At 37.6% G+C, this 12,240-nt stretch overlaps 1 protein-coding gene across 1 annotated transcript in view; it reads right to left on the reverse strand.

The window, feature by feature from the left end:
• Nucleotides 1–412: 412 nt before the first annotated feature.
• BTLA (B and T lymphocyte associated) overlaps nt 413–12,240 on the reverse strand; it is a 29,833-nt gene continuing 18,005 nt past the window's right edge. Inside the window, exons 3-6 of the mRNA XM_015559184.1 lie at nt 8,927–8,962; nt 7,682–7,822; nt 6,139–6,185; nt 413–2,526 (exon numbers count right to left, since the gene is read on the reverse strand). Of these exons, the coding sequence (XP_015414670.1) occupies nt 2,251–2,526; nt 6,139–6,185; nt 7,682–7,822; nt 8,927–8,962 (500 nt within the window). The 3' untranslated portion in view covers nt 413–2,250. The remainder of the gene's footprint in view (nt 2,527–6,138; nt 6,186–7,681; nt 7,823–8,926; nt 8,963–12,240) is intronic.

Here is a 12,240-nt window from a genome sequence, read left to right on the forward strand (position 1 = left end):
CTTTATGTGCCATAAGATTTGAGAATCACTCCAAGTTCATGTCCATGCACTTTTTGGTACAAAAGTCAACATTATATTTATTCCAAATAAGTTTTAATAACTTGACCTTCTTATTGGGAATAGTCAACAATCTTAAAATCATGGAAAATCATTAAATTATCTATTCTTTTTATCATATTTCATTAATGAAATAAGCCATGTAAGTAATACTGAAATAGATTTATTTACAAAATACATATATAACTCTGACACCTTTTATTAAGAAGGAATAAAAACATAAATGATTTGTGATTTTGGCAGCATCATACAAATATAAGTATAAATCATTAACAGAGGTGAAATCATTCTCAACATTACTGCAAGACATGTTAAGAATATTGTTAACAATATTCAGAAATATATATATATATATACTCATTATGAAGGAACTGTTCAGCTTTGTGTGTTTATCTGATAAGGACAGCTACGTGCATCCTCCCTGTTCTTCCTGTTTCTATTTTTAAGAATACCGCAAGCTATTCTAATTTATCTTTTGTACATAAGTTTCCTGTAAATGCAGCTTGGCTGAAAAGAAAATTACACAAATTGGTTGCTCAAATTTCTAGGAGCAATGATATTATACTGGGTGGATAACAATGACTCTAAAACAATACCCACCACCCCAATCTAAGGGTTAAAATTTTAACACCAGTGTTACATAAGAAATGCTCCACCACAAAATCTTTTTAGTCTTTTTAGGACAAAAACTTTTATGGGATGTCATATGCATATCTCCATAATTTCATACATTATTTTCATACATTTTCTTTAATAACTCATTTGCTCTAGTTTTCTGAGTTTCTTTAGCAAACTGAAATGGTATGTCACTTTTGTCAGCTTCTCTTTTACCATTTCTCTAAGTGACCCACCTTTCTTTCTAGACACTAATACATACACACACACACACACACACACACACACACACACCTTCACATTCATTTGTGCAGCAGCTCGTGTATTTGTTCAAATGGATTCTAACCTCTGTTGTCCGCGCTGTATGAGGTCTGTTGCATTATTTAGTAGCAGCACCCAAGAACTCTGATAGCCTGAAACTGTTGAATGAAGTTTCAGGCTATTTTTTGAAATAATTAGACTCAAGTATTCTGGAAATTCAGAAAACTGAAATCATAAATGCTTGCTATACTTTTAAGTGGCTGCAACCCCCATATTTAAAACAAATGGTTATCAAGCTCATACTATGTATGATTTGCCCTGATTCCTTACTAAGAAGAACAGCAAGATACAGATGTGGTGACTGAAAATATCTTAACCCATACTGGCCAACTAAATATTCTGGACTTTTCTCCATTCAACTAATTGTGCTTTAAGTTTGACATCAGGTCAACCATAAAGCAGTTTAAGCCATCAGTAGTCACCTGCCTGATGAAAACTATTCTCACTGATTTTTATGTTTATTCAGACACCCGCAAGTATATTAATTCAGCAGCAGCATAATGTCAATTCATATATACTAGACTTTGTAACCCAAACAGTGAGTCACCACATTGTTTATAAATGCACCATACATTAAATGCTCCATCACCACAGATATTTGCTTTGCAATCTAACAGGGTGGATAGAAGCATTTTTTTCTCCGGTGTTGGGAACATCTACCCACATCTAGTTGGTATATTCCACATCTTTATTGCACGATTTATTCTTTTCATTACTTTCTTGTATCATCAAGTCTAAAATGATTTCTCTTTTACATATAAGAAACCTCAACATTAGTTTGACAGAGGAAAATTTCTTATTATCAAAGATTGACTGGAAATAAACATACTATCCTTTCCATATTTATGGTTAGTTAAATTGGACATTCTTTTTCAAGAGTGTGTAGTGAACTGATGCAGATAACACATCTCTCTCTTCCCTACATGTGTTTCTGATAGCTCCAAAGAAAATATTGATTTTATATATTGGGTAAAATGTAGCTAAGTTTAAATGTTCTACTACACTGCTATTCATGATATCACTCAGTTTTGGAGAGGAGATGTTGTTCATGGCAATAATATAAAATCCTCCAAAAAAATTTTGTGGCAGAACTTAGTCATTTGTCCCACTGACCTTTAAGATCCAAGCTCCAACATGACCCCCCTGAAAGTGAATCTTCTCAGGTCAAGGAATATCATTTGACATTCTGTAGGTCTCAAGTAATGGGATGGACATGCTGATCATCCAGTGACCACTGGTGGGAGAGCGGGACGAGAATTAACTCCTCACACATATGGCTGCATATTCTGTAGGTGCTTCTTTCACATTTCTTGCCTGCCTTGAGTTCATTTCAATGACAGAGTGGTTCAGCGAAGCATAAACAATGCCCTGTTTGTTTTCCTCCAGACGTGGGTTAGAATAAACCCCAGACTCTTCCTGGACACTGACCCAGGGGTCATTATCATAAACATCAGTTTCTGATGGCAGTGTTTGGGGATTTTGTCTTGTGCCCACTTCAATTTGCTCACTTCTAAAGGGCCAAGAAACATCAACCTACAAGAGAAAAAAAATTGCTTTAATTATAATTTTAAGATGTGATGGTGCATATTTATTAGCAAACTATAAGTGCAGGCTAAATTGAGTCCTTATATGGTACATGGGGAGAAATAATGAACTTTTCCTCACATATGCTGTTGACATTTATTTTTTTTAAACAGATTCTTCCTTATTAAAGGATAAAAGCTTAAGGACCACTATGTTTGTCCCAAATAGTTACTTTGTGCTATATTATTAGTCACTTTTGAGACCACAGAACACTTTTAAATCCTTCTTCAAGATGAAAAGCGGAGCCCAAATTTATGAAAAAAGCACCAAATATTTCTCAGGGACTTCAGGCAACCTACAACATAATGGATAGTATTTATATGGTTTAGAATAAAATTATTAAAGATAAAGCAGAACAGATACTCTCTAAGGTGCAGAAAAAATAAATATTATGATTTATCCAAGATATAGTATTATAAATTAATACCTGGAATTGAAACCTCCTGGGGTTTTATTTTGGGGGGAGCAAAGCTTAGGAAAAGTTTAAAATATTTCAATTGTTATTTATATCACAAGAAAATTCTTATGCTTTCAAATAGAGTAAAATATCTTACAGAAAGCTTCTGTAAAAAAGGTGAACTTATGGAAACAGAGAGTAAATGGATCCCGATGTTTTGCACTCTTTTCAATTATTTGTTTGCAATTCCTAGTTATACATGGGGACTCAACTGGTAAAAATGAAGACGTTGTCTTATTTCAATTTTTTAAATCCCAAATTTGTCATTCATGTTCTTGAACTTTGGCCTAGCTGCTTTAAGGTATCAGATCCACAGTTTTTGATAGTCTATGTGCCTCATATGGGCCCTATGTTGTTTTCACTGCTATGTGTGCAGTGGTCCATCCACTTCTCCTCAGCAGAGTTCTACCACACAGGCGTGTGTGGGCCTGAAAGACTAGGTGCTAACTGCTGAGTACACTGCCTCCCTCTGATGAGGTGTCTGCCCAGGAAGTAACACTAAGGCTGGATGATGGAGAGCACTAGAGATTATTTTCAATGTCCCCGTGTCCCTGTCTCTTAGCTCAGATGAAAAGTGCTCCAACCTTCACGCAAAGGAGCCTGGTTAAAGTCTACAGAGGAGCGGTGAAGAAGAAGACTGCCATGTGACCTAATAGACATAAATATTCAATATATCAAGTTCTCTGTTGAATTTTTCAATCTGTGTCTGTCGACTGTTACCTGGCTTCTTCCCAAAAGATGTCTCATTTCCATGGAAAGCTGTTAGAATGAATGGGGTAAAGAAAACGTGGTGCTCTGTGGCTGAAAACTTATCCTGTGGGCACCTCATCAAAGGGTGGATGCACAAGGTGGATGCGCCCTGCTCTGGTGGGCAGAGATGGCAAATGTTAAAGCAGCTTTCCTACGCTGTATTTGTATGGCACTGTCCAGTTTACAACACACTTTTAAAAACGTGTTAAGACATAATTTGTATACCTTAAAAATCACTTTTTAAAGTGTACAAGTTAGTGGGTTTTAGTATACCAGCACTTTTATACCCTTAAAGGACCATTCTGGAATAAGATGAGAACTCTGGCTTTTATATGTGTCTGCCAAGTGTTTACCAGTTCCTTTCTCTACTTTGGATTTCTATTCCATGGTTCCCATACAGGTTCCTTTTTAAGAAATTTGTAGTCAGTCACAGAGATCTAATATGGCACCCTTTCTATTATTTTTTGAAATATTTGACAAATCAAAGGGGGCAAAACAGAATTCCTGTGAAATATATGAACACCTTAAAACAAAATTCCCATAGAGAGAATCTTGACTTTGGGTACTGAATAGACAATACAATATACAGATGATGTATTATATAAATGTAACCCTAAAACCTATATAACTTTATTAACCAATGTCATCCCAATAAATTCAATTTTATAAAATCCCAAATAATTGTACACATAGAAAAACCCCTCTTGAATTCCAGTTCAAATCATAAACAATTTGTCCAGCTTACACAGGAAGCAATATGGCTAGCTCTGGCTGGCGTGGCTCATTTGGTTGGAGTGTTGTCCCACACACCAAAAGCGGGCAGGTTCAATTTCCAGTTTGCAGGTTTGATCCCTAGTTGGAGCACATGAGGGAGGCAACTAATCAATGTTTCACTCTCAGATTGATGTTTCTCCCTCCCTCTCTCCTTCTAAAAAAATCAATGAAAAAGCATGTTTTTGGGTGAAGATTAAAAAAATATATGTAACTACATTTTGACCAACTTGGCCTTTACTTGTATGATAAATTATTTAGATTATTATTTTAAATGGTTTCATAGTTCTCAGGCCTGATTATAACAAAATGCAGTTTGTTGTTGTTCACTATAGAATGAAAGGAAATAATATTTAATGAAAGTTTCTTACTCAAGGAAACAAAATCTTAGCACCCATCACAATGATGTCTGCTGATACTTACTAGAAACAATACAAGTTTTTAAAGTTGAATGTATTTGAATTGATTTAAAATTAGGCAGCTGATAGTGAATGCTGATTGCCCTTTAATATTATATGTAGAATTATTGACTATATCTGCTGCTCACATTTCTGGAACTTTCCAGGTTACTACATCTTTATTTCTACTTTGTTTTACTAACACACCCACACGTACAGGCACACACACCAAGTTCCTTTGCAGTACCTCATCATGACTAAAGTGTTTTTTTATAGTTACTATAAAAAACCCTCACTCAAGGATATGTTTATTAATTTTAGAGTGAGATGAAGGGGGAGGGAGAGAGAGAGAGAGAGATCGATGTGAGAAATATCGATTAGTATCGCACCGACTGGGAATCCATCCTGTAACCTTTTGGTGTCCAGGACAACGCTGCAACCAACCGAACCACCCAGCCAGGGCAGTATTTCTTTTTAACAAAGAGTTTCATAAAAAAAAATTTCAGAAATATATCACCTCATCTTACATTCTTTTTCGAGTTCCAATATTTATACAATATTGAACCCAAAAAGGAAGGCTCAAGTTTATATTTCAAGAACTTGTCGGAAAACTTGGCATTGCCGCCAAAACATCTTTGCTTTGTCTGGGAGGTCTCCTCCTTGATGAGCCCACGCACATATGAAAGACTTTTGCATAGTAGCTCCAACTTCCGCCAAGCTTCTTTATCTGCTGGTGTGATTTACGAAGCAATCATATTTTATTTTATGGGGTTATTTATGGTTTGTTCCTTTATTAAGTCTCAACTCTCTTCCAGAAGGACTTTAAGGTATTTGTGAGAATAAATGAATAGCCTGAAGTCACATAACTGGCCAAGAGCAGAGCTGCGATCTATGGTTCAGTTTCTGACTTTTCTGTTTTGAGCCTGGACTGCCACCCAGGCTCTTCAAAAAAAACCCCAAAACAATAAAAAACCACGACTTAGTCTGAGACTTGTTAATCCTGAGGAATCTCTGTTGCAAATGGAGGTGGATTTAAAATAATCAATTTTTTTAAGTAAATCAATATATATAGCACTTGGGACATGTCTGGCACATGGTAGTGTTATAAAGACTCAAATAAAAAATATAAATATTAACATAAAATAACATAGATTGCATTTGTTTTAACAGATACGGTGAACATACCGGGTTATTTCTTCTTTCTGGTGTATTAGAAGGCTCCTTTTGTTCCCCTGGAATTCAAAAAGAAAAATAAGAAACTAAAAGGAGTAAAGAACAACACAAAATTCTTCCCCAAATCCCTGTAAGTTAGGGTTGTGGTAAGAATGTGGGTTCTGGAATCCGACCGCTAACTTGAAATTCAGTCCCTAGAGCAGAGGTGGAATGCCCCTCTACATATTCCCACCCACTTGCATACCAGTGAGAGCATTATTGTTAGTTTGGCTTGTTTATTTGCTGTGTCTAGCACGGTGCACAAACTCATTTTTTTGTGAATTCATGCTGCCCCATTTTCTTCACTTCTCACTCCAGAGAGCCCTCCAACATATTTATTCAGAGGCAGAGATAGCATCTAGTACATCACCTTTGAAAGGCTGGAAATCCTAGTTTGCGGACAATCTATACTCAGTGCCAGACACACGGCTGTCTGGGTCACCTGTGTAGCTAGAATTTCCTACCTCCAAGTTCACTTTGGATGTGGGAAGTCAAAGGATTTACCCCTGACTTTTCCTGAGATCTGAGAGAGGTCCCGACAGCTTCAGAAAACGTAGTGAAGCTTGGAGAGGGACAATGGAAAGATCCTGGGAGTTGTGGGTGTGGAATTAGGGTTACAGAAGACTCTCTCAGGAATCTGAGGAGGTTCTGGGCTCCAGAAGTCCTCACCGGAAAATACCAGAAACATTTCTGCCCAGACAAAGATTTCTTTTATGGCAGAAATAAGGGTTTCTTTGTATGACTTAGTTTCTATAGCTACACTGTGGCTGCTATTGTGGGAAAAGGGATGGGAGTAGATGGCAGAGAGGAACAAAGGAGAGAGAAAGAATAGAGTTGTTCAGACCAGAGCTAGATCAGAATTCTCCATACATCTGTCTCTTATGTGTTTAAGTGTTCCCTCGTGACATTGGGGGAATTCTTACAAAAGCAGAAGGGCATGGTTCAAAATATATCACACTTCCTCCGTCATGCAAACCCCATATTTTTATTACTATTGTTGAGCGCGGGCTCAGTTCAAGCATGTGTTTGTAATGGCGACAGAAAGTGCAAGCAGATGAATTTTCTCTGAGGACAGTGGGCCTTCAAATAGACAAGGGCATGTGTGACTGGCAGAGTGTGGTGTGGTGTGAAAAAGAGAATGAGACAGACTAATTCAAATCAGACATGCCGAGAGATTATTTCAACCTCCCTTTCAACACACTGAACATTTAAAAAAGCTTCCCGCACCGATCAAAGATTGACTCAAGTAGAATGAGTAAATTTCAGCAATGTTCCCTCCTTACCGCAACACTAGGCTGTGCTGTGGTGAGCATGTCTCACCATGACTAGAGGGAACCTAAATTAATCCATGAGGCTTTTTGGTGGGAGGATGAGTTGTTCTCCAGGAAAGCATTACCCACGGTTTGTTGCAAAATGTTGGCAAAGAAAACAACAGAAACCAACTACAAGTATATCAGTCCTAGTAGTTGAACCCTAAATGTGTGGCACAGAGCAGTAGAGGGAAGATGGAACCCACCTTGGTGCCTTTTCAGGCAGCAGAATAGGTAGAAACAGGTAACGAGTAGAAGCAATCCTCCCAAAGGAAGCAAACAATAAAGGACCAATGGTGTGTCCTCCACCTCCTTCTTGAAGGGTGGTCCTGCAGCACTGGTTGTATCTGAAATGTCAGTCAATGCTAAAGACAGTTAGGAAATCTGAAACATATTAGGATCGGCAACACCCTCTGCATTGTTAGAACTTGAAGAAAGAAGATGCCTCCATTTCCCTTCCCCAAGAATCCCAAGCATTAGTCCTCTCTCACTTCTTGCTTTATTGCTGAGCATATGTTGGTGGTTCTAGGTTACAATTTATTTATTTTTTGCAACAATTATCCTTCATTCTGCTCAGGTTGATCTCCTGTAAAACAACATCCATAAAGCTCTCAGAAAACACCTCACCAAGCCCTTTCCTTTACATTATCTTATTTAACTCATACTTATAACTTAAGAAAAGTAATAAAGTCATTATTTTTATCTAGCCCATGCCTTGAGAAGAGTTTTATTGTTCCAAGACTTGCCCCAGGTCAGACAGATACTGAGCGCACTTGGGACTCAAGTCAGCATCTTTCTGATACTTGATTCAAGTTCCTTTAATACAACGCCTTTTAATTGTCTCATAACTCTTTATTATCTCCAAATACCAAATACTTTTGGTTTCTCCAGATATTTTTGACATCTTCAGATATGGTTTGCTGGACATATAGCTAGTGCTCATTACTTTTGGTCAATGTTAACATGCATTAAGGCCATGTTTGTCCATGATAGGGTGCAACTTAATTTTGGCTCATGAAATAATTTAATTGATCACAAATAAAATTTAAAAATTAAACATTACAGAATAAAAATATCAGAATGCATCATACATCTTTAATTTCATACTTGTCTTAATTTTTTATGCAGAAAAGCTTTATTTCTAAATGTATTAATATAGTTACATTTTAGTTTCCCCATATGCTTGTTTGGGGGGGGTATAGGAGCTACTGGAACTGGGTATAATGTGGTTTGAAAATTCAGAGTGGTAACAAATGTTGTATTATTCATGCTGCAGCTGCAGGCACAACTGTCTGGGAGAGGGGTGTGGATAGGAATAAGAACGAAGGTTCACACAACAGATAACCTAATACAAACAAATCCATTCAATTAAGAAGATCCAACTTTTATTATTTCTACAGCCATCAAACAATCTAGTTCCCTTAGTTTTACTTAACCAGATTGATACTTACTTATTAGAGGATGTTCTGAGTTATTTCGAGTCGATTCTGAAATAGAAAAACAAGGTAAGTTTTGAATTTGGTTGTGAAAAGAATGCGGGTGTATATCAGGTATGTCTAAAGTCAGAGCTAGTATCTGAGATGACTCCTGCATTTGCATATTAACAGAGAATCCAATAATCCAGTAAAAGGCAGTTTGTGTAATTTGTGAGTAACTCTGAGATCATAGACACAAAGGAAATTACTGGGTTGATTTTGAGGCTCAAAGAAAGACTGAGTAAATATGTCACAACCTTCATCTGTCTGCTCTGATTTCCTCTTCCTCATTCCTTAAGGATAAGGACACAGTACAACCTGTATGACATCTTCTGGTACCGAGAATAACACCACTGTGCCACTGTACACACACTCAGCAGGTGTTACAAGTGAGTGTGGAAGGCCACATGCTTTTGATGACATGTTGAGCACTCATTCTCAAACAAAGATAGTCCCTCTCACTTCCTGCCTACTCATACCACCCACACATTCCTAAAACAATGATCACTTGTCTTTGCAAACTTCCGAATCAGGAACTGAGCGAGGGCAGATTGGGAAGGGTGGAGTTGCAGGCCATTGTATGTTCCAGTGACTGTTCCCCAGCTCTGTCAACTTTTCCTCTGGGACTTTGCTCTGCAACGTGCATTGGTTCATTCTGGAAGAATAGTTCCCAACAGTGTCCAAGCCCCTGCTTTTCTTCATCCTTGTTATTACATAGACCAATTCTTAAGTTGAACATAAAAAGCAAGTGAGAATCAATAAATCGATAAACAATACTGTTGGCGAGAATGTGGAAAAAAGGGAACCCTTGTGCACTGTTGGTGGGAATGCAAACTGGTGCAGCCACTGTGGAAAGCAGTATGGAGTTACCTCAAAAGATTAAAAATGTAACTGCCACCCAGCGATTCCACTTCTGGGAATATATCCAAAGAAACCCAAAACATTAATTCAAAAGAATATATGCATCCTTATGTTTATTTCAGTGTTATTTACCTACATAATTTTATTAACCAATGTCATCTTGATAAATTCAAAAAAATTTTAAAAAGCGAACGGAATCAGATACAAAAATAGAAAATTTTCCAATATCCCCTTAAAAAGATATTTTAAAGGAAGAAAAGGAAATATTTTTTTTCATAATACATCCAAATATATTTACAAAAAGCATGATACTGAAATATAATTTCAAAGTATAGTTTTCTCCTTATCTTGTACTTAGTTCACTGAATACTTCCAGGAATAGGAAAAAAAGGAATTTTTCCTTGACCCTTTCCTGTTGTTTGCTTTTATAACTTCATGAAAGGAAAATTCCACTCAGTTAAAAGCCAGTTATTAAATAATTTATTTGACTTTTCGAGGTAGCAGGGATGACCCAAAGAATTATGACACAGTTCCTGCTTCCCAGAAAAGTATAATCCTTGATGGAATAAAAGACATATCCACACATTATTTTAGTACCAGGGGATGTGTGATAAGTGAGAGGCACAGACCTTCAATAGCATAAAAGCAGCTAGAAAAGAGAAACCACTTCCACCCTGACCGGTTTAGCTCAGAGGATAGAGCGTCGGCCTGTGGACTGAAGGGTCCCAGGTTCGATTCCGGTCAAGGGCATGTACCTTGGTTGCGGGCACATCTCCAGTGTGGGGTGTGCAGGAGGCAGCTGATTGATGTTTCTAACTCTCTATCCCTCTCCCTTCCTCTCTGTAAAAAATCAATAAAATATATTTGAGAGAGAGAGAGAGAGAGAGAGAGAGAGAGAGAGAGAGAGAGAGAGAGAAACCACTTCCTCAAGGGTGGACATGAAAGTTTTCATTAAGAACTTGGGAAATAAGCTGGTCTTGACAGAAGAGGTAGAATTTGATAGATGGAGGCAGATGCGTGGGGGTCACAGGAGTGGTGACAGCGGCATTGGAAGGACCAATGGTGAAGATATGGCAATGGCAAGTAGGGCTGTCAGGCTGGAGTTGAGTGTTTCTTTATGGAATCCAGAAACAACCCAGAAAGATAGGTGGGGATGCACTGTGGAAGGCTTTGAATGCTGGGTAACAACCTTGAGCCTAATGTTATAAGTGCTGGGGATGCTCTGCAGGGGACACAATAAATGATTGGGATTATGAGCAAAGTTTATTAGAAAAATTAAGTGTATCAGGAAGATTTTAGGCTGAAATGAACAAAAATTGGAAAACACTAAGGAAGAGGAGGTCATACAATAAATTGAAATCATTTAGGAGGAAGATAATAAAAGTCAGAGATGATCATAGAAGCTGTAGGAGGCAACACATGGGAGAGTGGAAGGTTGTTGACAGACAAAAATAGAAGGCCAAAGAAAAGTCCTGGGGAATTCCCAATGGGCGTCAGGAGTATTAATTAACAGAGTGATAATAAAAGAAGTGAGACTGGCCCAGTGGTTTAGCATCGACCCAGGAACCAAGAGGTCACTGGTTTGATTTGGGTCAGGGTACATGCCCGGGTTGTAGACTCCATCCCCAGTACAGGGTGTACAGGAGGCAGCCGATTGACGATGTTTCTCTCTCATCAATGCTTCCATCTCTCTATCCCTCTCCCTTCTTATCGCTCTAAAAATCAATAAAAACATATTTTTTAATAAATAAATGAAATGAAAAGAAAGGAAGGAGAAAAGAAAATTAGGAGAGTAGAAGTCTTCAAAGAGAAATTTAAAGGGCCTTAAATGTCTCTTACTTAGCTCTTAGGCCACTTCATCCTTCATATTCTTTGTCCCAATCAGAGCCTAATAAAAAGCATATCTCCTCAGGGCACAGGGTATAAGAGGGGCTGCTGCCTCCCTTTTCCTCTGAGGTTAAGCTCCCTCCTCCACAGGAGAGACAGATTATTATAGAAACAGATTATTAATCCTAATTTTAGCCTTGACTTGATTCCCTAGAATAGGCACTTTATCAACTGCATAACCATCTGGAGTGGTCAAGGAAAGACCCAAATATGGGAGAGACATTTGCCTAAAGTCCTCTCTCTTATACAGAAGTGGATCGGTCTCTCAAGGAAAGACTAAATCGCACAAGAAGGCTCTCTTCCAAGGGAGGTGGACTTGATATCACTATATTTAATTTTGTTTATATATTACATTAATATACATTATATAAATTATCTAGTAGTGCTTATTTTACATTTAACAGTATAACTAATATCATCCAGGAAGTAACATTTTTGTAAGTTTTTCTTTTTGTTATTGTCAATCCTCACCCAAGGCTGTTTTTTTCCATTGACATTTTAAAGAGAGTGGAAGGGGAAGGAGAGAGAGAGAGAGAGAGAGA

The sequence above is a fragment of the Myotis davidii genome, unplaced genomic scaffold (genome assembly GCF_000327345.1).
Source record: "Myotis davidii unplaced genomic scaffold, ASM32734v1 scaffold450, whole genome shotgun sequence".
Classification (NCBI taxonomy): Eukaryota; Metazoa; Chordata; class Mammalia; order Chiroptera; family Vespertilionidae; genus Myotis; species Myotis davidii.